General features: G+C 44.1%; 1 protein-coding gene across 4 annotated transcripts in view; it reads left to right on the top strand.

The window, feature by feature from the left end:
• The window catches only part of RNF24 (ring finger protein 24), a 79,640-nt gene that overhangs the window by 6,519 nt on the left and 46,892 nt on the right, over positions 1-26,229 (top strand). Inside the window, exons 1-2 of one of the 4 annotated variants that reach the window (XM_074992248.1) lie at positions 5,812-5,835; positions 21,601-21,642. The exons of 1 other annotated variant lie outside the window; for it this stretch is intronic. In XM_074992248.1, the coding sequence (XP_074848349.1) occupies positions 5,822-5,835; positions 21,601-21,642 (56 nt within the window). In that variant the 5' untranslated portion in view covers positions 5,812-5,821. Of the gene's footprint in view, positions 1-5,803; positions 5,836-9,776; positions 10,141-21,600; positions 21,643-26,229 lie in introns of those variants that run through there. 2 more of the 4 variants (XM_074992249.1, XM_074992251.1) reach the window with 2 other exon arrangements.

The raw sequence follows: 26,229 nt of genomic DNA, 5'->3' as shown, positions 1-26,229 counted from the left end.
TTGAAATCTCCTCCTGAAAAGGGTAGATGAGAGACTGGACAAGAGACTGAGATTAAAAACATTAAGTGAAGGCAATTTTATATTTTTATCCCAGGGAACCCCACCTTTGCATATTAAAACACAGGACCCTTTCCATTTTTATTGGGGCTGTCAAGCGATTAAAAATACTTTTAAAAAATCTTTATTAATCACACAGTTAATATAGTTTTAAAAAAAATTTTAGCCCTTATGGTTGCAGAGAAAAAACTTGAACCTGGGAGCCATAAGGGACAAGAACTCAGAAAGCAAACAGAAGCCAGGTTTTATTTTTCTAGTTTTATTTTTTCATCCACTTTTTAATGTGGTTCTCGGCTGGAACATCTCATGGTGACTGTAGAGAACAGAACCACTAACATTTGGGGCCCTGGAGTTGTGTTTCCCCTCTTACATTAATATTTTGTCATCTTATGTCATCTCCGTGGTGACACTATTGTTAGTCTCAGCCTTTGCGTGGAGAGTGCTGCCCTGCAGTACCGTCCAGCTGTTTTCACACATGCCTAGCTGTCTGGCACCAAAGGCTGTGTCTGCTGTCAGCAGCTGGGACGCAGACTGCCCGAGCTGGACTTTCCCAAACCTCGAGGGAATTTCGACTTGGCTCTTTAGAAAGTCGGGACCAGCCACAAAGCAGGGCTCAGAATCCAGACTTCCTGCGCAGCTGTGGGGAGTTTGGGCTTGACCCCATCACTCGCCCAGGGCTGCATCAGGTTTGGTCCCACGGGTCTGACAGCAGGCAACTGGGAGAGGCAGGAGGCCACCCAGGCGTTAACCTGCTGCATCACAGCCATGCTCAGGTAGGAGTCCAACACTAGCAACAGGGGCACATGGAGGTTTCAGCTGCTGAACAGCTTGGGTGCTGTGGGGAGAGGGGAGAGCCCATTACTCATTGGTGCAGAGAGGGGAGCCCCACCAGCGTCCGGCTGCCTGGACAGGAACCTGATGGCAGGGCCAATGGGCAAAGACCAGAAGATCCTCCAGTGCCTGTAGCAAGCTCTCCAGGTGCATCCCTTCCTGCACGTTCGTGAGGCAAACGATCAGTTTCCCCAATGTGTCTTCCTCTCACTCCTCCTTGTGGCAGCTGCTGGCCGCAGCCGAGCCCCACCTCGTTCCATGCAGAGCACTGGGCTGGGAGCGCTGCCCCGCCGCTGGAGTCGTCAGACTATTTTTGGACTCCTTCGCTTCAGCTGTGATATCTAGGGCTGTCGATTAACATGTGTCAACCCTGCCCTGCATTAAGCACAGGCATTAATGTGCATTGACAGCCATAGTTTTTATACTTCTCTTCAGTTCTCTCCCTGCCAGTTACACAAGAGCGAGTTACTTTGTCATAGGCTTCTTGTATGCCAGCCTGCTGCAACCCCCTATGCCATTCCACAGGGTAACTCTTGCTCTTGCAGCCATAGAGATCAACAATGCTATTTTACCCTTCGCAGAGCGTTAGTAGAATCAGGAATTCTATATAAAACATAAGATTGTCTTACTCATCAGCCCCCACTGGAGCTCCAGCTTTTCACCTCACCGTTTATTCCCCCACGTGCAGCTGAGTAAACCAATGTGAGCCCTGGGGAGGATGCAGAGGCATAGGCAATTACTGCCCAGAGATGATCACTACGCAAAGCCTCTGATCTCAAAATGTGTATTTATATGGGGAGCTTTCATTTCCCAGGGGAAGGCAGCATTTGCTTAAAGGTGACCTCTACAGCAGAAAAATGCTGTGACCTACAGTATTTTAATTCTTTATGATGTGTACATAAAGTAGGCCTTAAAGGTTTTGGTTTGGTTTACTTCTTTAATTGCTACACACACACACACGCAAAAATGTTAGGGGTTCCTTGCTTTCTTTTGTTAGGATATAGCCATTTAGACCTGTTTGTAAAGGCGAATTTGTTAATAATTTAGGGATTTTTATCCCTTAGCTATTGTTGTACAGGTATAGAAACAAAAAGAATCCTGGAATTCTAGGGCTGGAAGGTACCTCAGGAGGTCATCTAGTCCAGTCACAGTCTGTCTGTTTATAATCTGAGGCCTTGTTCTAAAGCTAAGGCCTTTGGCTAAGAAGGAGGGGCATCCATAAGCTGGGAAACATATGGTCACATCCTCACGCATCCCAAACTGGTGATGCTGAAATAAGCAATATGGGGCTGTTACAAAGGGGATCTAATCTATTGCCACCTGATAAAGGGATGAGCCCAGGAGATTTAAAGAGAACTTAGGTCGATAGCTTTATATGGCAAGGGCCCACATATCAATAGCTGAGAGTTGTGAAATCCTCATTTCTTTATTGTTGTGTCATTATGGTCCCCATTTCTCCATTGTTTAGCTGTACGGTCTCTGTCTGGTTCTTTGCCGGCTGCATAATTAATTTTGCTGGATGTCAACCAATTAGGGTGGTGGACTATAATTGGTTAGATAGTCATTGGGATGGGTTAGTTAAATTTCACTAAAATGTTTGACTAAGGCCGCAGCATCCAGTACGCTGTCTGTTCACCACATATGGCCCAGTGAACAGTGCGGTGCAGCGAAGCATTTCATTAGACCCTCACAAGTGGTGCCCCCACCGCTCGGTGGGACAAGCACATGGCAGAGGTGATTCCTCCTGTGGCTCGCTCGCAGCGACTTGCGGGCTCGGGGCAGCTGGCGTGGCTTGGGGTGGCGGGGCAGCTTGCACGGTGTAGCTCCACCAAGCGGCTCCGGTGCGTAACAGGCAGTTTTTGCGGGTGAGGGGGGGTAGGATGCCGGCTGTGGGGCAGGGGGCTGTGGCGTTTGTTAAATTTCTTTTGGACACCTCTAGCTTAAGGCATTGTGAATACTATTACTATATAAACTGGGGCAAAACTGGGTTCCTGCGTGCTGGAGGTTAATCTGAATAACCTCCCAAGGGTCTGCATCTCTAGACTTCGGGTGTGGCTGCTCTCCATTCATGTGAGAAGGACCAGGCAAATGGGGGGATGAAGGAATAAGCCCTCTAATCTCTGTTAGGGCAGAACATCTCTGGTTCTTGTAATGTGTTCTGAAGCTTGCTAGGCATTGGATCAGTGATGTCTCCTGCAATAGCTGATCTTGAAGTTGAGCGCTATTGACCCAAGATACTTTATCTCCAGGTTTGCAGCCTTTCTTCTAGGCCTTGTTAGCTGCATTGTCCCAGAATGGATCAACTCCAGGGAAAGAGCTGTTTATGATTAAGGTAAAAGCAACCAGGAGCTCTTTCCCTGGAGTTGATCCATTCTAAAGAGTACTTATTTACTGCAAAAGTTAGAACGGAAGTTAAAACGCTGAGCTAGTGGAACATATTGGTCATTCATCTGGAGGGAGCAGTTCAATTATCAAACCAGCAGTTCATGACAGTACGGTAAACCCTCAAAGCACAATTTCGATTTGTGCTTAACTCGCATTAATGCGAGCTAAGTGCAAAGCGAAACCACCACCTCCCCATTCCATGGCTCCCCCAGCTGGGAGAGCGTGGCAGGCACAGAGCTGGGAGAAGTGGGAGGCATGTGGCTGCCCCCACCACCCTTCCCCCAGCTGGGGAAGCCATCAGCTGGCATCCGCACTGCTTCTCCTAGCCAGGGGAAGTGGGCAGCTGGCATGGCGTTAGGAGCGTGCTTCTTCCCGACTTCCCCAGCTGTACGGGGAACAGCAGAGCTCTGCGGAGGCTCCAGCTGCCCACTCCCCAAGACGGGAATTCTGGGGATTTCACCCCTTTCCCCAGACCCCCATTTATACAAAATGTAATTTACACAGAAGTTGGCCAGGACACACGTAAATCGAGGGATTACTGTAGCCTCTTTCGCTGCCACTAATCAATTAGTTGAACTAACATTTTCATACTCAGGGGGAGGGGGGAAGAGAACAAGATTTTCTGTTTCCCCCCAAGTACCAGAGATGATCAATTCTACAAAATCTGGTGGACCTAGCAAATCACAAGGCATGCGAGCGCTCTTAGTGGTCATTCTGTAATATTTCTAATATGGTTGTGCCAGGAGATCTTTTTCAGGGTTAGCAGATCTTTGTCCAAACACATAACAGACGTGGTCCCGCCTTAAAGGGTTGACTATGACGTATCCTGTAAATGGAGGGAAAGGCTACCAAATATGTAATTTTTGTGTAACTTTAGAATTTTTTTCATTATAATTGTGTGAAAGTGCCAGCTGTGCTGAGCTGCTTATTCTCGAGCTGCTATTAATTGGCCAGTTTCTTGAAGGCATCGTGACAACCATGTGTTTGATAGGAGGGTGCTGGCCTTAGAGTGCAATTCAGCATGGGTGCTCAGTGCATAAGGGGCAGCAAGGAAGAAAATGTAAAAGACGTCTGTGCTAGAAGCTGCCAAATGAATGGAACAGAGGCAGCAGGTTGTAATGTGACAAGGCAAGATCACAGATCAATAGGGAGAGGCAGAGCTGTGAAGTTTGAGGTGCTTGAGCTTGATTTGTTGTGTGAGGGGAATCATGAATACAAAAAAGAGGGTGCTGAGGGTAGGGAAGTGGTATTAGTAGCTGCATTTTTGTATAGCAGTGCTAGGGGTCTGGAAGGGGGGAGGCTGCAGTCTGGCCAGATCTGAAGAAGTGGGTCTGTCCCATGAATGCACATCACCTAATAAATTGTTCTGTTAGCCTTTAAAGTGCCACAAAACTACTTTTTTATTTATTTTTTTTTTTTTAGGAAAGGATAGATTGCTAAAAATGATGTGGCAGGATTTAGTTACACCCTAGATGTATGGGTATTAAGATTACCCATAAAGGAGCTGAGCTGAGCTGCGGAAGGGTAGTGTTGTGTTGGCAGTGACAGGAAACGGTGACAGTGAAGACGGATTTTGGGGGGTTAGGGGAGATTATGAACTCAGTTTGTCCGTGTTAAGTGTAAGCTCTGAGGAGACATTAGATAGGCTGAGATGAGGAGCAAAGAGAGACTCTGAGAGCAGAGGTTAGATGTGTGAATGAGCAGTTTATAGTTCAATATTTAAAACTAGTGAAAGCCATTGTCAAGCATCCAAATATGGGGATTGAGGAGAGAAGAGGAGGGGATGAAGAATGAGACCGTCACACAGACAGAGAGATGGTTGTCTGTTGAGGACTCCCCACCCTCCTGAAAGACTGTGAGGTGATCAGAGAGGTGGGAATAGAACTCATCCTGATCATCTTTTTTTTTTAATTTTCAAAATTAGAAGGCTATTTTAAAACCATCTTTGTTTGGGATATACAAAGAACATATTGAAAGCAAGAATGTTGTGAGCCTGCAGATTAATATATTATAGGAATAGAATCACCAGAAAGAGTTACTTTTATACAAATATACTGAATATCTAACTATATAAATGAATCAAAGGAAAAAAACCCACATCTTTTCAAGGTTGCTCGTTATTGCATTTTTCTTTATACTTGTGTTAAAGACCATTATTTTTAAGGTCTCTTGTTATAAAGAATGTCACTGGAACAAAATCTCTTATCTCATGAGACTAATTCATTCTTGCCTCTGATAGTTAATGCTGGTTTTCTGAGGGCCTCTTGGTTGATTTTAAAAAGTGGTGCTCTTTTGGGAAAAAAACAAAAGAGAAAAACCTCTCATTTTGTTTGCAGGCTCTGACTGGCACAGGCAGATGTGTGTGTCAGTTAGAACTTGTGTGCTTCGTCAAGATACACTGAGCTGTATTAATTTAAAACATTAAGGCCCCAGCAGGGCCTGTGAAACTTGGGGCTAGAGGAGCTTTGTTTGACAACTGCTGCTGTATTGTGTGTGTTTTGTTTTTAATTGCTTTTTAATTGCTTTACAGATGTCCATCTCCGTTCAGATGTCCGGTTTTTTGTAAGTTGTGTTTTGATACTAGTATTTAAATTCAGGAAGTGCCTGCTCAGTAATAGTTTAAATATGCATTCCCACAGAGTTCTATGGGAATAGCAGGAAAGGCTGGGTATCGGAGAGGTGTACTCTTTTCTCTTCTCCCTTATGAGGGTTTGTGTACCTGCTTTTTTGTAAATCAGTGCTTTTAAGATGAACTGACTCTAATAGATCACTTAAATGCAAAGTTCTGGCCATTAGAGAAAAGTCCTGGGAAAAGGTGATTGGCACAGAGCGTGTCAAAGCAATATGAGCTAGTATGATTTAAAAAGGATACTTTCTTATGCACTGACATGAAAACTTGAAATATTGGGATTGGAAGTATTTAAAATGTGGCAACTGGTAACAATTCATAACGGTAATGAATTAAAATACAAGAAGGGACTGTTGTGACTGCAGACTTACAATATAGATTTATGATTACAAATTGGTACAGCTGTAATTTACATTATTTCATACACAGGGTGTATGTATATAACGTAGCTGCCATTGTACCAGAAATTCAAATTAAAGGCAATTTAAACTTGGTGTGTTCAAATATTGCCATGCTAATAATTATCAAATTGACAGTGCTGACCAAGTGCGAAAGCAGTGGGGGCATGGTTACAAAATGTGCCCAGGCGTACATCAAAGTATAATGCAAGTTTTGTTTTTAGCTCATTGTTTATAGATCTGGCTTCTTTTAAATGCTTACATAAACAATGTAGCATGCTGAGTGTGATATTGTGACATTGCTGAAGAACTAAAAGGGAGTGTGACTGGATTTTCAGCTCAACGTTTGCACAGAAGGACTCCTGACTCGTATTATTCAGTAGAGAGTGCAGATATGTCTTCCCTTTTCAAGCTTTTTAAATTTATTCTCGTAGCTACTCTTGTCTGCATGAAGAAATCGATGGGCATACTTGAAGCAGAATATTTAGTTGGAGGTATCGGGGTAGCCATGTTAGTCTGTATCCATAGAAACAATGAGAAGTCCTGTGGCACCTTAGAGACTAACAAGTGGTCTCTAAGGTGCCACAGGACATCTCGTTGTTCTGCTTTATTTATGCTTGTTAGTGTCCCCATACAGACGTGGGTTAGATACAGTTTAGAAGAGGGTCTGGAGAACCTTCTTCTCATCAATGACCACTGACCCCCAGAGAAGCATCAGTTGTGGGCCAGATCCTCAAGGGGAAGGCAGCAGAGGCTTGGGGTTTCCCCTGCGCTCCTATGTGAGGCTGAAAAGGAGTAGTTCAGGAAGTGGGAGGGGGCACCAGGCTGGAGCAGAGGGTTGGGGGGCAGGGGGGCTCTGACTAGGGGTGTGGGGTCTGGGCTGGGGCCCAGGGATTGATAGTTCAGGAGTGAGAAGAGGCCGGGAGTTCAGGTACTGGAGCAGGCTTAACGCTGTGGCAAGGGGTGTATTGTTGGGTTGTGGGGGGGAGGCGCTCCTGGAGAACAAGAGGGGCAACATTCACTGTGAGCAAACTATTTGTTCTGCTATCTGCATCAAGGGATATATATTGGATGAGAGCTATTTTAAAAGGGATGCTCATCAGATTAAAAATCCTGTCTTAAATTGAGATAAAATTTCTATGGATTTGTGTTGGCAAAAGTTTGCATTTTTAGTCTATCTAAATTTTGGGTCAAACAAGACTTACATGCCTCTTCAAATAAATTCTGTCATATTGTCTGTCCATTGTTTAATGCAGCTTCTGTTTTGATTTCGTTGTAACTCAGCCACTACTTCATAACTCCACCTCTGTGAGAGGCATGTCACTTAGGCTCATGTTGTTAGGTTATTGCAGTGTCAGCGTAGATGCTGTGGCTCTTATCAACTGTTGTTGACCTCCAGAAGCCATCACTCAGGGCCCTGCTCTGACAGTGAAATTGGTGCAAGCATTCCTGGTGAGGTCAGTGGAGTGTGTCACAGTGTATAGCATGGATGTGCAAAAGTGATTTAATTACTGTGTTGGCTGTACGTCAATGTAACTTAAGTCAGCTTAATTTTGTAACGTAGACGTGCCCATGATGTTCTGATGGTGCTTCAGACCTGGCAGGAATTCATCTTGGACGTGGATTTATGTATTTCAACTGTCTGAGCATTAGCCAGACTGACTAAAATAGCTAGAGTTGGGTTGATTTTGTTGCTGCACCCCAGAACCAACATGGTTCTCATTCCTGACTCCTTTTATGGGGGAAAGAGTAGTTTTTCACTGGGCAGCCAGGTGAGGATTCTTCAGCTGTTACCTGCTGTGTGGTAGCAGTCTCTGCAGGATGTGGATTGTGCTTTGCTTTCCTTTACAGCTGGCTCAGAACTTCTTTAATTTGCTAGTAAGAGAATAATTCTAATCCTATTCAATGAGCTCAGCAGATTAAAGGTTTATAAAATTGCAGGGATTATCTGAGGGGTTTCCCCCGCCCCCACACAGCATATCACTGTTTGTGTACACAAGTAATACAGCTTTAAGAAGGAATCTGTTTATTTGTAATTAACGAATTTTTGGTAGGGTTTTGTAACAAGTCCAAGAACTTAAATTGATACCTCGTTTTTTTTCCTTTTTATTTACTAAGTTTAAAAATAAAAGTTTATTTCTCAGCTGTTTAGGTGCTTTTCTGCAGCTCCTACACAGGGTAAGCCACCTGGCCCTAGAAATTTGCCTGAGATGTTCAGGATCATACACAAACCAGGTCTGCTGAAGCCACTTAATTGTGTAATCTTCATTTGTTGATTTTTTTTTTTTTAAACGAATGAACGTGTAGGAAAAATGACTTGAAAATCAGGGCTGGTTCTTGCCCTTTTGTAAATGACATGAAGTGGAAGAAGAAGAAATTAAGCACTTACATTCTAAAAATAATTATAAGAACAAAAAAAATGACCCTGTTGCAAAAATGCTGTTCCTTGGAGTGCAGAAAAACTAGATTTTAGTGGGACAGATTTAAACATAAGGATTTAGTTCCCCACAACTGAAGGGGGGAATGAAAGTCAAAGTACTGCTTAAAAATCTTCCTTTCTGTGTGGCTTGTTTAAAATAACTTTCTCCCCAGCTTGTTTTCTTTCTTTCTGCACAGTATTTGTGTGACCTAGGAAGGCTAGGTAATCCTCATTGTCCAATTGCCCAGCGACAGGCCAAAAACCTCCCAGTGTGCTTTAAGAAGCACATCTTTGAAATGTGTTAGAAAGGAATGCTCATGATTTCTACTACACTGATGAGGCCATGGTAGTATCACCACTGAAATGTGCAAATAGCTGCCATGGTGGTATTGGAGCAGCCTTGTCCTGTAAATTCAAATGCAGTTTAACAGAGCAGCTTCCATGGAGCTGAGCAGAACTGGCTTCTACAGAATTTCAATAATCTGTCTCCTGCACTTAAAAAAAATCACCCTCCCACTAATACAGTTAAGCCTGTTGAGCCCCAGTGTAAACTCGATTCCAGTCTTTTGTTTTTAAAACTGAAGCTTACGTTTTTCTGAGTATCAGTGGGGTAGCCGAGTTAGTCTGTATTTCAAAAACAACAAGAAGTCCTGTGGCATCTTTATAGGCTAACATATTTTGGAACATAAGCTTTCGTGGGCAAAGACCCACTTCATTCATAACTACACCAGCGGTACAGAAAGTCTACAGAAAGTAGGGGTGGGTGGAATTGAGGAAAGCAAGTCTTTTCCCATGCTAAGAAGCTTGCATAGTGGTAACCAGGACGACTTGGGAATCCTGACAGGTTGAGGCTGTGGTTTGATAAATGGCCCAGTTTAAAGTATCTTTAGCCAGTGTTAAAAGCTTGTATTACTGCTCAACTGCATCATATGCTCTCTTGACCTTTCAAAGGGATACCTGGCATAGCCAGCGTGCTTGTTGCTAAGTTATGCCGTTGGTGCCTATAATAGCTTTTGCTTTCCAGTGGAAGGCTCTGATTACATGTTATGAAGTTGTGGTGTGCAACCTTTCAACCACTGCAGCTCTCTCATGCTGATTGCTTAATTTTCCTAAAATTTACTACAGATTGATCCTCTCTAATCTGGCACCCTCGCATCCTGACCAGTGCTGGACAAGAGAATTTTCCAGACTATGGAAGGTCAATATTGTCTAGGACATGGTTTCCCAAACTGGAGGGGCGTGAAGAAATTCTTAGAGGCAACCCAGTCCCCCGCATCATTCCCCCCACCTGAAGAAAGAGCCATACTTTGCTTCCAGCTCTCAGCCCCTGCCATTTTATGTGGGTGACCCAGCACAGCCACTATAAAAAGCAGGCCGCCAGTGAAGACCCACGTGGAGCTAGGTGCCTCCTGCAAAGTTGAGTGAGTATGGGTTGTGGGGAGAGGACGGAGAATGGGGTTAGATGGGGGCTGGGGGTGCCTGGCTTGGGTGAGGAGGATGGGGTAAGAGCAAGGGGCTGGTGGAGGCTGGCTTTGTGGGAGGGGAGGGGCGGGGCTCAGGCAGGTGGCTTGCAGGACTTGGACAGGTGGCTCCAGCATTGCAGGGCTCAGGTGGGCAGCTGGCAGGCAGGTGGCTGGCCCCAGTAGCATGGGGCTTGGGTGGCTGGCCCTGGCAGTGTGAGGCTTGGGCGTCTCAGCCTGGCGGGCAGGCAGCTGGCCCGTCAGCCTAGGGCTCAGGCAGAGGCACCTGGAACAGGCGGCTGGCCCTGGCAGTGTGGGGCTCAGGTGGCTGGCTGTGGCAGTGCAGGTCTCAGGAGGGCGGGCAGCTGGCACGGGCAGCTGTGGCAGCTGGCACAGGGCTCAGGCAGCTGGCCAGCTGGGGCTGCACCAGGCATCCACAAAGGGCCAAGAAAAATTATTTGTGCTTATTTTTAATTTTATATTGTTTTTAAATTACAAATGGAAATTTTTGTTTGAAGGGGGGTTGGATGATGGTTAAGAAGAGGTGGGGGGACATGAGGGTTTCTCAAAAATCAAAAGGGGGGCATGATGCTGAAAAGTTTGGGAACCACTGGTCTAGGAGCATTACCAACACTTCCCCTGCTTATTAGGCTCTCAGAAGGCATTGAGGAGTAAATTACAGATAAATAACAGCTCAGCTGTTCAGTCTGTAGTTCTACTCAGTGTTTCTCAAACTGGGGTTCACAGGCCATGCTGCTCAACTCCTCCTCCCCACTCCCAGCACCTCCTGCACACTAAAAGGCAAAGTTTGACAACGCAGCAGGGCTAAGGCATTTTCCTGCCTGCCCTGACTCAGCTCTGTGCCGCTCCCAAAAGCTCTCAGCATGTCCCTGCAATCCTGGAGGGGAGCCTTGCATGCTGCCCCTACCCCCGCTGCCAACTCCACCACTCACATTGGCCAGGAACTGCCATCAGTGGGAACTGTGGGGGCGGTGCCTGCAGGTAGGGACAGCATGTGGAGCCTCCGCTTCCCCGCCTAGAAGCTGCTGCCAGAGGGGTATGCCAGTCACTTTCAGGAGCCAAACTCTCTCTCCTCCCCCTCCCAAAGTCACCCTCACCCCACCACGCCCAGACTCCCTGCCAGAGTCCAAACACCCTCCTGTCCCCTATTCTGCACCCCCCATCCCCTGCCCAGTGAAAACGAGTGAGGGTGGGAAAGAGCAGGTGATGGAGGAGAGGAGGATGGAGTGAGTAGGGGTGGGACTTTGGAGAAGGGACAGGGCCTTGGGGAAGAGGGTGGGGCAAGGGCTGAGCACAGGGGGCAGGGGATAGGTTGGGGGGGTCCTCAAGCTGCTAAAGTATCAGAGCCATTGGCTTAATTGAGTAAAAACTAGAGAAGAGAATAAATTTTGTCTGTTTTCACTAGGTTAAGTAAGTTGACTGCACATACACCATTCTAGCTATGGCAGTTGCATAGCTAGAACTGAAATATCTGGGCTCGGCTTACTTGGCTGCCCCTACTGAAGAAGGTCTCCCATTGACCTCCCTTACTCTTCACAATATGCTCACTGAGAAGTCGATTTCACGCATCCCTACCAGCCATGCGAAACTGAACCCCAGAACATCGCCCTGAGCAAGTCGATCTTCCAAGTTAGTGTAGACAGCCTCAGTGAACTGCAGTCTAGTCAAAATGTAATCTTAATGGCCAAAGAACTTAGGCATGGTGCAGTGTGGTGAATGCCCCTATTTTAAGGGTGTCATAATTAGGCAGATGCAAAGTTCTACCTTTGACCCAGACTTAAAATAGAAATTTTGAGGCCACTGCAATTTGGTTTGTGAATTTCTTGGGCTGGCAGATGCTATCAGCCTTGCATACCCTCAGATTTTGAGTTGCATCCTTAATAATGAGAGCACAACAGTAAATTATTGTAACTTTTTTTTCCTGCTTTCAGATTTATTCCCTAAAATGACACGTTCAAGTTTTCTTTAAAATAAACTGCGCAGGCTGAATATACAGTAGGCTCTGAGAAACTGTAGGGAAAAAATCATGTTTTACAACTGTTACTGTTTACTCAACAACACAACACCCTGAGCAAGGACCCTGGAATGCTGCTGTATTCACTGGCCAAGTTTGGAGTGTTGTCAAGGGAGTCACAGTATTCTGCTCTCCAATTCCACTGCTGTGCTGTTCCCACTGTGGGATAATGGAATTTGTCTCCCTGATTCTTGCAGATCCAAGGAATTCTGTAACCTCCTCAGAAGGCTTCAAAAATACAGCTAGCAGATGATAAAGCATACATAGTATTGGGGAAAAAAATCATAAGATGCAGCCAGAATATTGCATAAACTCACATTTATGGTTCCCCCTCTTCCCAAATGCTGAGAACTCTGAAAACCTTTCCTCCTGCTCCACAGGAAAACAGCTGGTGCTCTAAAACATGGGGAAAGAGAAACCATTTATTGAGCACATTTTGAGGCCAACATCTTCTGTTGGCATCAGGAATGATGTAAAACAGTCAACAATAAAAATGCACTGGCACAAATCCCTATTGGAGGAGAGTGAGGAATGTTGTGTTTGGGGGTTTTTTTGTTTGTGTTTTTCCTTGCTCAAGGTTCTTAAATAATGTTGACATCTTAAAATCCTTTAATGAAACAAAAAACTCATTGAGTTCCAAAATGTACCCTTGCCTTGGAAGAGTGGAGGGAGCTATTGGCACATCTCGTGTTAAAACAAAGAGAATTGCAGGCTTTGTTACTGCTTCTCTACCACAAGATACTAACTTTCCAGTCATCTGCTTGCTGCTGCTGAATTTTAAATATACACATATTTGTGTGCTAATATTCACAGAACCAGGGTAACAGCTGTACAAGATTCTGCCCTCCCTCCCCCAGCCTTTGGGGCGACCTGAGAGGCCATTTGTTCTGAATTCAGTAAACTAAATAATTCAAGAGCCACAGTGCATGTAAATAGGAGATGGTCCTTAATAACAACACCAGGCAATATTTTTTGTAACCTCTATTTTAAGAACAGCGCATGCACCATGACTTGTAATATGATACATGTTTACTGCAGGCCAGTCACAAACTTTTTACGTATTCTACTTCCTTACACTTTTCATATATGTTTGCAACACTGTCTTTCTGACTTTCCCTCCAAAACCACCTCTCTCTTTTCTCTCTCTCTCTCTCTCTGGAGGATGCTAGATTCTAAACAATTTTATTTGGTTTTGAAATCACTGTACCTCTGCTCTGATACTTTGACAAAGCACTCTTTATTTATATATTCATCATCCTTGAGCGGCTTTCCTGTTTTCATGATCTCTTGAGTTGCCACAAAACTAGCCACCATTATGGTACTTGGCAATTTCACCCATTCAGTGAATGTATTCTTACTGTGCTCTGCTTTGCGTAGCAGCTCCTCCATGGCTTGTTTTCTAGCATCTGCAGCTGGATACTGTTCTGCAAAAGTAGTGTGTTTTTTGAGAAATGACTCTTGAGGTTGCCTGTTTTGTTGGCAAATTTCTCATTGCAAATGAGACATAAAGGGAGCCCAGCAAAACTCAATAGAAATGTGAAGCATTGGGTCCATTCAGTCTGAAATTCTGGCTTCATCTTTGATTTTTCTTCATTTTTGAAGCCAATTCCACTTTAATTTTGCCAGTTTTACTTCACACTTAATTTCGATTTTCTTTCTTAAAATGCATTCACAGCAGGAATGCCGCAAGTTTCCTTTTCCTTTTCAAAATCAAGACTTTATTAGCAACACGATCAAAACACAGATACAGGATCATATCCCACAATGCACTGCACATATTAAAAGGGGAGTTATCCAACATTTCGAGATCATGCATCGTTTCGTATTTAGATACGAGTTGTTCAGTGTTGGGCTTTTAGATGTTCACCGTTTATGGAAAGTAACCGGAATGGGTGGTGGTGGTTTTTAAAAAAAAACTTTGCAATTATAGCATCGGGAGCCACAAAAATCCTTAAAGAGCCTCATGTGGCTCCAGAGGGCAGGTTGCAAACACCTGAGCCACCTGATCCCTTTTGAAACTACTCCTTAAACACTTGAATCACAGAATCACAGTTTAGTTCTTCCTCTACACCCTATTTCAGCTAGCCTTTATTTCATTTACCTTTTGATTCCTGGTGAACTACATCTTTCCTCCCACTAGCACGAGAGGGCTATCACGAGCATGTGCTGTGTAGCCTACCAATCTCCTGGAATTTAGTTGTGACCATGCTCCGTTGTTATCTGCGTATTGATATGAGAGGCCCTGTTCGACCCTCCTTTGCAGCTCTCATTGTAGTCCAGTGGTTCTGCAACTTTTTGTATTGGTGCCCCTTTCACACAGCAAACCTGGGAGTGTGCTCTCCATCCCAAACCCCAAGTGGCTGAGGGTATCAGCCCTGCATGTAGGGGGGTTCGGGCTGTTAGCCATGTAAGCGATTGACAGTTTCAGCTCTGCTCACGGGGGACTGACAGCTCACAACCTCCACATAAGCACCCCCACTTTGAAAGCTCCTGCCTTAGTATAATTCAGGGGTGACCAACCTGAGCCTGAGAAGGAGCCAGAATTTGACAGAGCCAGAGTAATATGTCAGCAGCCACCCATCAGCTCCCACTCCCAGTGCAGGCTGACAGCACCTCCTGCCCATTTTGAGCAACTCTTTCACACATGCAGGAAGCTGGGGGAAGGGGAGGAGTGAGTGTGTGGCAGGCCCAAAGGAAGGGCTGGGCATGTTGGGGGAAATGGTGGCACGGGGCCACGTCCTTAGGAAGAGCCAGGGTTGGGCAATGAGCACACCCCAGCATCAATGAAAAGTCGTCTCCTTTTGCTCCAGTCTTGGAGTTGGTGCCTTTAAAAGAAGCCACATGCGGCTACAGATTGGCCACCCCTAGAATGAAGGTTCATGTCTTGGCAAGGAAGGTCATTTCTGGGATGGACTCTGGGCATTTTGGAGGGACTTGGTCCCTAATGACATCCTTCTCTGTGCCTCTGCCCTCATTAGGCCATTGTTGTAAATCCACAGATTACCAGTGCACTTGCCCTATAGCTAAAGCTAAAATTTACTTACGGATATTTTTAGCAAAAGTCGCGGATAAGTCAAGGGCAGTGATCTGTCCATGACTTATCCTGTAAATACCATGATGACTATATCTCTGCTCCTGGGGCTCCACTTTCCTGTGGAGCTCCAGCAGTGGGGGCTGACTCCCCCGGGTGGCCTGCTGCTTCAGCACCCCGGGGCCACCACTGCTCTGGCCATCCAGTCCTGCAGCCAGCCAAACCAGCTGCTGCTCAGGTGCACCAGCAGCGGAAGTCGCGGAGGTCCTGGAATCCATGACAGAGTCACAGCCTGATCTATAGCTAGCTGTATTTGGCCTTGTAGTCATATCCATGAATTTACTGCTTAGTAGCACAAGGCTTTCCTGTCTGAGAGGACAGTAGACTGTAGTGATCACATACAGGGAAAACAGAGGCAATGAAGAAGTTGAACAGCAAGCTAGAGGCCAGTCTAAAGAGGGTGAAGTTAAACCAATTGAGCAATAACAATACAGTGCCATTGTTTTCTTTATTGTGAAATGCGAGCCTAGACCGTTGAGTGCTTTGAAGCAGACAGTGGAGGTTAGTGTTTCTACATCCACCCCACATGGAACGGTTTCATTCCTGGTTTTCAGTGTCGTCATTGCAAAGGGACACGTAGATTTGTATCGGAAGGAGGAGAGTCATTTGGCTCCACTATGAAGAACTGATACTGCATAAGGGAGGTCGACGGGAGAGTTTCTCCCATCACCTGCCCTCAGTGAGGACAGCCAGCTAAGCAGATTGCAGATAAGTCAAAGCAAGCTACGCAATTGTTATAGCTGAAATTGCATATCTCAAGGTGGACTTTCACGTGTAATGTAGATGTGCCCTTAGAGTATGATCTAGTACTTAAAGCAGGGGATCAGGTGCTTGTGCTCCTGATTGCCGCCTTGGACAATTCATTTAAACTTTCTGTGTCACCTTACACCTTTGCTCCTCCACTTGGCCCGAGATGGTCAGAGCAATGCAGTATGAACCCAAGTCGGAATGTTTCACCCTTGCTTTACAGCACTCTGACATGGGGACAGGGAGACCAAGATGAGTCTCATCACAACATTTCTTTTCCAACTGCACACAGCATTTGGCTAGATGTGCTGAAATTAGAGGCTCCTAGTCATATTCTCTCTGCTGCCATTTGCTGGCCAGTGGGCAGAAGAATAGGTCTGAACCTCTGTTGTTGGCATGAAGTGGAAACAGAGAGTAACTTGTCAGTATTCCAGCCTAACCCGTCCCTTGAGTTCCTGCAACAGTAGCAGAGGAGATCCTGGCTGTGCTGTCCTTGCACAATCAAATGTCCCTGGTGGCCAGTAGGACTAGCAGGGAGAGACTGACCTTTGAGCATGTCATTCTAGCACTCTTGTTCCTCCTGTCAGTCGACAGGTAGCAGCACAGAACCGGGGGATGTGAAAATAAGATGCCCCTAACCTTGCACCAAGTTAAAAATAATAGAGATAGTCCCTTCTCCCATTAGGGAACTACACATATTCTAATATTTAATGAAAAATAAGGAAGTGGGGTAAGAGGGAAGCAGCCTCAGTATGCAAAGTTCCTGTTCACCTCAGCAAAACAAGTGAAAGTGACCCTTTAAAACTGAGCAGTGTATTGCAAGAGTCAGTGTGTTAATATTAGCCTGGGTGGTAAATGGATTTGACAAAAACGTGGCGTGCTTTCCCACCACCCTGTTGAGAAATGAAATGAAATTGAGTTGAATTGGAGTTTTTGTGGTGGGAAACAAGAGGCCAAAGTTAAAAATTATCAAGTACTATTTTTTAGCTAGGAGGGGAAAAGTAAACACGGGGAGGACAATTTTGTGTGTATGAGCAATGGATCTGATTGAGGTGTCTGAGATTCAGTACACACACAAGCAGTGTGTCTACCTCCAAACATATGTTTCTGAAGGGTCTCCAAGCTTTCTTCGGTGTGACTCATGACAGTTCTTATTTCTGCTTCAGTCCAGTTTGAGCACATGGTGAAAGAAAAATGCTTCACTTTGTTCTGAATTTCATTTTCTCACTACTTTAGATTCGTTAGGGTCTGTTGGTTTCTCTGTAACGTGTTTCAATTAGCCCTGAGCAAATGGGTCTGTCTTCTCCACAGACACTGGCTGAAAGTACTAGAGATGACCTATTTTCTGCATTGATTTCCATGCCACTGGTAGCACCAATTCATTCACATTTTAATGGTACTTTAATGGTACCAATTCCTCTAACTTGAATAACAGGAGTTAACAGCTTTTGCCTTGTATTATAGTGCTGCTTATGAGTTTTAGCCAAACTTTGACCATTCAGACTGAAATTTTCCGTATGTTCATGTAATCAAACATTGTATCTTACTTATACACATGAGGCCACACAGGAACTTTAATTCTGCCATTTCCTTTGCAAGTGTTTGCCTTTGCAAGCTTAATTTTCTATTAACATATTTTTGGATGTGATACTGTAGTGCTGAAGTAGCTGCTCTGTAATAAAAACTCACATTACAAATGTCTCTTTCGGTAGTGCTTGCAGCTTTCAGCAAAAGTAGATCTACTGGGCCAGTGGTTCTCAAGTTTGGCCTCAAGCTGATTTCAGGGGTCTGTTGGGGCTGAGCCCCAGCACCCCGGAAGGATGAAATTAGGATCAGAGCCACAGCCTGGAGTCCTGGTGCCTCAGCAAAGTTGAAACCAGGAGCAGAGTCATGGGGCTGAATCCCTGAGATGGTGGGTCCTTATTAGCCCACTGCAGGCCTGCTTAATGGTTAGGCTAGAAATTGAAGAAATGTGAGAAGCAACTGAAAGTGGAAGGGGATTTTATGTAGGTTTGGAAACCAGGACACAGAAATTGCTAAAAAGTTTTCTTCCATTTCACCACTGCAACTGCTCCATCTTGCATCCATATTCTTGCCAATAGATCCATAGGATCTTTAATGACCACAGGCTGTCATTTAGATTATTTTGTTTTATGTAGCATCTGAAACATGGGGCCTCCATCAGCATAGCAACCCCATGCCTCATGGTGTAGGATTTATGCGCTCATGACTGAGGGCAGAGTGCTGCTTCCTGAAATGCTGTTTCAACACCAGATCAGGCTTGATTCCAGTTACGTACATGCTGGGCTAAATGCCAACGAGGCATTAGCAGGCACAAAATGTATGGACGTGACACTCACCCCCTATCTTAACTTGCTCCTATGTCCTTAACCCTCTCTCCTATAGTTACAGAGAGGTAGCCGTGTTAGTCTGTGTCTTCATAAAATGAAACAAGCAGTCATATAGTACTTTAAAGACTTAACAAAATAAACTCCTACAATGTGGCATCTTGCATGGACATTAGTTTCAAAGTTAGAGAGGTCAGTCTCATCACTAAACAAATGTCCACACAAGATGCCACGTTGCGGGAGTTTTTTGTTAGTCTTTAAAGTGCTGTGTGACTGCTTTTTTTTTGTTTGTTTTTTGTTTTGTCTCTCCTATGTTGTACTTCCCTGTTTATTGCAGTTTGCTTATTGTGTGGGCTTAAGACCAGGAAGAGTTCTGAGTCTGCACAGCTGGGGTTTCAGTTTTTTGTGGGAACAAACACACACCAGTTAAGTATCTTTAAGTAATTAAACCATGTTTCTCAAGTTCATTGGTTTGTGGGTTGCTCAGCCAAACTATTAGTAGTAGCTCAATGAGCCTTATAAACTCAATTTTATTAATTAAAATTTCAGATTATATTGTTGACCAAGTTGTGAATGAATGACTGTAACATAGGATGTTAAAACTTATCAAGACTTAATAAATCCCAGTAAAGCAGTACACTTATTCTAGTGTCTCTTAGGCTACGTCTACACTAGCCAAAAACTTCAAAATGGCCATGCAAATGGCCATTTCAAAGTTTACTAATGAAGCGCTGAAATACATATTCAGCACCTCATTAGCATGTGGGCGGCGGTGGCACTTCAAAATTGACGTAGCTCGTCCAGACGGGGCTCCTTTTCAAAAGGACCCAGACTACTTCAAAGTCCCCTTATTCCCATCTGCTCATAGGAATAAGGGGACTTCGAAGTAGCCGGGGTCCTTTCGAAAAGGAGCCCCGTCTGTATGAGCCGCACGGCGGCAAGCCGCGTCAATTTTGAAGTGCCACGGCCACCCGCATGCTAATGAGGCGCCGAATATGTATTTCAGCGCTTCATTGGTAAACTTCGAAATGGCCATTTTGAAGTTTTTGGCTAGGGTGGAACATGGCCTTAGAGGTGAATTTTGTACGCATGTGGTATGATGAATCTTCATTATAAGTATTATGGGAGTGCCTAGAAACCACAGCCTCATTTATCAGGCACCATACAAACATACAACAGAGTTGTGTGCTCCAAATCTATATGGATAAAACTGATACATGGAGGGAAATACTGATCTTTATCAGTTTGCCAATCAAAAATTATGTCACTAACACTGTATTCCTTATTCATGAATTTACAAAAGTTTAACATTAACTTGGGCCATCTTATGGCATTTAACACCATTAATTCTATAATGTGTTCTCACGATAAAAATATGTCAGTTAAGTTTTTATTAATATTCTGGTTTTGGACATTGTCTGCCATAATCTTTTATTCTAAATTTCATTGTTTCTGTGAATGTGATTAAATTAGTTCGGTTTGTTTAACGTGTAGTCAAGAAAGACAGAGCGGGTAGCTACAAGATGTACAAACCTGATTTGAGTAGCTGCTCGGTATGAAATAGCGTGACTTGGAGATGTGCTCTTAGCCATTGTATTGCCCATAGCACACGTTACTGTTTTGCACAGATTGCAATGCACAGGGGTTTGCAACCTGTGGCTCCGGTGTAACGTGTCTCTTTAAGGACCTCTTTGTGGCTCACGATGCTATTATCGCAAAGTGTGTGTTTTTAAAAAAAAAAAAAAAAAGTAAATAAAAGAACCTCCTGATGGTTTTAGGTAAATGCTGAAGGTCTAAAATTCCAAAAATGAACCGCTCATATCTAAATACCAAACAATGCATGATATTAAAATGTTGGATAACTGCCCTTAACATCCCCCCAGAGACAGAAGCTTCTGGAGTGAAAGTCGGGAAGACTGTGGTACAAACACACATGTAAAGTGTGAGGAAATAGACTAGCTAAAAAGTTTGTGAACATTCTTCAGTAAACATGTATCACATTACACATCCATTACATGTGCACTGTTTTTAAAATAGGGGTCACAAAAAGTATGGTTTGATATTATTTGTTACGGACTTCCTTGTATTCACATGTATTGTGGCTTTTGAATTATTGAGGTTTTTACCAAATAGGAAGAAATATCTCCTCTGCTATTTTGTTTGACACCTGCCCATGCACATGAAACTGGCTGAGTATAAATAGTGCTCCTTCCTTTTTCTTTCTTTCTTTCTTCTTTGTGTCTTTCTTATCATTTTCATGGACAATGTTGTAGTTAAGAGAATTTCCATAATAGTATAGACTAGCTACTAATATGGGCTTGCTCTTGAATGACACAGGATATCCAGATGCTTGTGTAATGTCACTCTTGTTATTTACATGGTTTTCTGTATATTATCTTCATTATTATTCTAGATAGCTTTTAATAAAATATACTGTTGGAAAAGAACTAGTGTCAGATTGATTTGGAAGGAACAGGATAGAGGTTTAGCACTGATTAATGAGAGATTGTTGGTTTATTACATGAGGTAATCTTGGCTGGACTCTGAGCAGATATTCGACCTGTCACAGGCACCCTGTTAATCAGAATCTGTTGGAAATGTATATATGTAGATACCATGTTGCCATTTTTCTCTAGGCTCTGTATCCAGACCCTATTGTAAAAGAACAGAATATGGGACTAGAAACAAGTGTCATATTTTTCTCTCCATTCCTTTTCCTCATCTTTCCCCTTTGCTCTAGTGCCTCATCTGGTGTGGTGGTGGTGGTGGTGGTGTTGGTTTTTTTTGTTTTTGGGGGGGGGGTTCTTTTTTTTTTTTAAATGCCTCAACCTTACTCCCTGCTGGAACAGATCCTGCTAACTTTCCCCTACCTCTTTAAACAAAACAAAGTACATTCTTGACCCTTGGTTGGACATTGGCTGGCAAAGAGCCTTTTCTGCAAAGTATGTAGCAATTGCAGAGTAACTTTAGTATAGCTTTTGTGATTGAAGACTCTCGCCCTAACTTTTCACAGCTTTCACCTCCCCTTTGCATGTGATCATAATTTGCTCTAAAATGCTCTTCTATTGAAGAGGGCCAGGGTTGGCCTTACTGCGGAAGATGTTTGAGGAAATTCCATTCAGCTGTTTGGGCGAGGGAGTGGGGAGATTAACTTTAATAATTGTTTTGGGGGTATGAATTTTATTTTCTGTTTTCTATAGCACCCGAAAGATCACGTGGGATTCAGTTCAGACGTGCAGTTGGTGAGGATTTTATGGCTATTGTGTGTATGTATCAAATGAATGAAATCCTATCTCATGACTGAATGCATACCTCTGGGTGTTTGGTTAAGGCTTTGTGTATATTAAAGATGCATGCCAGCATGAGTTAACTGAGTTAGTTAAACCAGTGCGAAAGAAGGGACCATCTTGACCATTGTCTGACCTGCACATCACAGGCCAGAGAACCGCACCCAGCCAATCCTGTGGTAGGCCCACAGCCTCTGGCAGATACTGCAAGTCCTCAAATCTTGGTTTGAAGACTTCAGAGAAGTCCCCAGTTCATACTAGTTGAAACCAGCAAGTGACCTGTTCTCCAGACTGCAGAGGAAGGCAAAAAGCCCCTATGGTCTCTAAATTTGGCTTAAACCTGACTTACCAGGGTTTTGCTCCTCTGTAGCTAAAACTAGCTTCAAATCATACTTTTAGTTAGATTGCATCTGACGAAGTGGGTCTTTGCCCACAAAAGCTTATGCTCCAAAATATCTGTTAGTCTATAAGGGCCCACAGGACTTCTTGCTGTTTTTGCAGGTTCAGACTAACACAGCTACCCCTCTGGTACTTCAAATTGGTGCACTTTGAGTACAGATAAGACCAAACTATTTTACTAAGTTTCAGTAGAAGGGGCGGGAGCTAAGTTTCGTAAGTAGCTTTATCTGATGGTTTCTAGTTGATGATTGGGTAACTGTAAGTACAGCTTAATTTGTTAGTCTCTGAGGTGCCACGGGACTCTTCATTGTTTTTGCTGAAAAGACTACTCCTCTGAAACCAGAATTCTGGGGGAAGTCTAAGCATGCATGTGTCAGAATGCAGATTCCATTTTGAATGTGGGTCTTGCCTGCCTTCTGCCTTTGTACTTCATGTTTGAATGAAATTCCAAGGTAATACAATAGAGGGTAATTAAACCTTGACGGTCCTCTAGTCACATGGAAGACGCTGGGAACAACATTGGCTACTGCCCAAGACAAACCAGTTTCTCATCTCTGATGATTAACTTTGTAAAGCTTCCAAACTCCTGTGAGTTGTGTGATTCAACTATCATACACCCCCGAAGGAATAAACCGTAAGTTTTAGCACCCCCAGTGGGGAAAAGGCTGGGAAAGTTGAGCTGAGGGAGAGCTGGCACTACTCACAGAGCCTAGACAGTGGGGAATGTGGATCTCCACGCTCAGGAGAACGTCTGTACCCCAAGATTGTGCCTTTGAATTCCAATTCAAAGATGGCCACGCGTGTGGTTGTCTTCCCATATTTACCCAACTATTTGCATTCCCAGGTCCCCCACCCCTCCACAACCTCAGTTCTCATTCAATGCTGGTGACTACCAGAGCCGCTGGGGCCACTGTGGCTGCTGCCATGCGCTTCTTCCACCAAGGGGTGGGGTATGTGGGCGGACGGCACTCCCCTTGTGCGGCTGTCAGGAAGAGCCACATTTAAAGGCTCCGAGAGCTGTGGGTTGGCCACCCTGTATTCACCACAATATGGCTTCCTATTCCCCACATGAGGCGAGTGTCGAACATATTGGACACTGCGGGCCTAGAGACCCACAGCCAGACTCAGGAAATTTAAGAGCATGTGGGCCCAGATTAGCAATCTGACCTTCAAGAGAACCCTGCCCGGGGCATCCCGTCTGATATTAAAGAAATCAATGAATTGGTGAAAACATTTCTGAGCCTGCTTCATGGGAATGTGTTAAGTTTTTAGCAGTCAGTTGAAATTCCACCCGTTCCATTAGATTGCAGAAGTGCTGGGAAATGGGCAAATTCTTAGACCCACGTAAAGAGGAGACTTAGAGAGAGAATGTGTGCAAGGAGATTGTGAACATTATGTGCGCGCGCACACAGAGGCAATGAAAACTGTGTTCTCATACTATTGGGCTAAGTCTGCACTAGAAGCATAAGAACATAACATAAGAATGGCCATACTGGGTCAGACCAAAGGTCCATCCAGCCCAGCATCCCATCTGCCGACGGTGGCCAATGCCAGGTGCCCCAGAGAAGGAGAACAGAAGACAATGATCAAGTGATTTATCTCCTGCCATCCATCTCCTGCCCTTGTTCTGAAGGCTAGGGCACCATACTTTATCCCTGGCTAATAGCCATTTATGGACCTAACCTGCAAAAATTTATCAAGCTCTTTTTTAAACCCTAATAGAGTCCTGGCCTTCACAGCCTCCTTGGGCAAGGAGTTCCACAGGTTGACTGTGCGCTGTGTGAAGAAAAATTTCCTTTTATTAGTTTTGAACCTACTACCCATCAATTTCATTTGGTGTCCCCTAGTTCTTGTATTATGGGAAAAGGTAAATAATTTTTCTATATTCACTTTCTCCACACCATTCATGATTTTATATACCTCTATCATATCGCCCCTCAATCGCCTCTTTTCCAAACTGAAAAGTCCCAGTCTCTCTAGCCTCTCCCCATATGGGACCCGTTCCAAGCCCCTAATCATCTTAGTCGCCCTTTTCTGAACCTTTTCTAATGCCAATATATCTTTTTTGAGGTGAGGAGATCACATCTGCACGCAGTACTCAAGATGTGGGCGTACCATAGTTTTATATAGGGGAAGTATGATATCTTTTGTCTTATTATCGATCCCTTTTTTAATAATTCCTAACATCCTATTTGCCTTACTAACTGCCACTGCACACTGCGTGGATGTCTTCAGAGAACTATCCACTATAACTCCAAGATCCCTTTCCTGATCTGTCGTAGCTAAATTTGACCCCATCATGTAGTACGTGTAATTTGGGTTATTTTTTCCAACATGCATTACCTTACACTTACCCACATTAAATTTCATTTGCCATTTTGCTGCCCAATCACTCAGTTTGCTGAGATCTTTTTGTAGTTCTTCACAATCCCTTTTGCTTTTGACTGTCCTGAACAACTTGGTGTCATCTGCAAACTTTGCCACCTCACTGCTTACCTCATTTTCTAGATCATTGATGAACAAGTTGAACAGGATCGGTCCCAGGACTGACCCCTGGGGAACACCACTAGTTACCCTCCTCCATTGTGAAAATTTACCATTTATTCCCACCCTTTGTTTTCTGTCTTTTAACCAATTCCCGATCCATGAAAGGATCTTTCCTCCTATCCCATGACCACCTAATTTACATAAAAGCCTTTGGTGTGGGACCGTGTCAAAGGCTTTCTGGAAATCTAGGTATATTATGTCCACTGGGTGCCCCTTGTCCGCATGTTTATTAACCCCTTCAAAGAATTCTAATAGATTAGTTAGACACGACTTCCCTCTGCAGAAACCATGCTGACTTTTGCCCAACAATTCGTGCTCTTCTACGTGCCTTGCAATTTTATTCTTTACTAGTGTTTCTACTAATTTGCCTGGTACTGATGTTAAACTTATCGGTCTATAATTGCCAGGGTCTCCTCTAGAGCCTTTTTTAAATATTGGTGTTATATTGGCCGTCTTCCAGTCATTTGGTACCAAAGTGGATTTAAAGGATAGGTTACAAACCACTGTTAATAACTCCGCAATTTCACATTTGAGTTCTTTCAGAACCCTTGGGTGAATACCGTCTGGTCCTGGAGACTTGTTACTATTCAGCTTATCAATTAACTCCAAAACCTCCTCTAATATCACTTCAATCTGAGTAAGTTCCTCAGATTTGTCACCTAAAAAGGCTGGCTCAGATTTAGGAACCTCTGTAACATCCTCAGCCGTGAAGACTGAAGCAAAGAAATCATTTAATCGCTCCGCAATGGCACTGTCTTCCTTGATCGCTCCTTTTATATCTTTATCGTCCAAGGGCCCCACTGCTTTTTTAGCAGGCTTCCTGCTTCTAATGTATTTAAAAAACATTTTACTATCGTTTTTTGAATTTTTGGCTAGCTGTTCCTCAAAATCTTTTTTGGCTTTTCTTATTACATTATGACACTTAATTTGGGAGTGTTTATGTTCCTTTCTATTTTCTTCACTAGGATTTGACTTCCACTTTTTAAAAGCTGCCCTTTTCTCTCTCACTGCCTTTTTAACATGACTGTTTAGCAATGGTGTTTCTTTGTTAGGTCTCTTACTGTGTGTTTTTATTTGGGGTATACATTTAAGTTGGGCCTCTAGTATGTTATGTTGGGCCTCTAGTATGTTAGTTATGTTATGTTATGTTACATTTATGTTGGGCCTCTAGTTCTGTTGTGTCAACAGAAACTCTGTAGGCAGAGTGGATCTACACACGTGAGCAGATGGACAGAGCAATCTGTTCTGTTGATAGAGAGCAGCCAGACTGCCCTGCCCTCTGTCAACAGAACAGCTGACCAGAAGCTCTGCAAACAGGGCAGCCCTGTTTATCGGAAGCCCTTTCTGTAGACAGAAGTGTCTACGCTGCACTTTTGTCGACAGAGCTCTTCAGGTGCAAAGGCGGAGTTCTGTCGGGACTCCGTCGACAGACCCCGTTCTGTCGACAAAACTCTCTAGTATAGACACAGCCATGTTGTCTTGATGTCAGTACACATACTGGGCCAAATTTAATGTCTCATGCAACTCCATCGACTATATTTTAGGAAGGAACTTTGCCCATTTGCATATTCAGGTCCATCTTTCATCGTCCAATTT

The sequence above is a fragment of the Carettochelys insculpta genome, chromosome 4 (assembly GCF_033958435.1).
Source record: "Carettochelys insculpta isolate YL-2023 chromosome 4, ASM3395843v1, whole genome shotgun sequence".
Lineage (NCBI taxonomy): Eukaryota > Metazoa > Chordata > Testudines > Carettochelyidae > Carettochelys > Carettochelys insculpta.
This window is presented reverse-complemented; position numbering and strand designations above follow the sequence as displayed.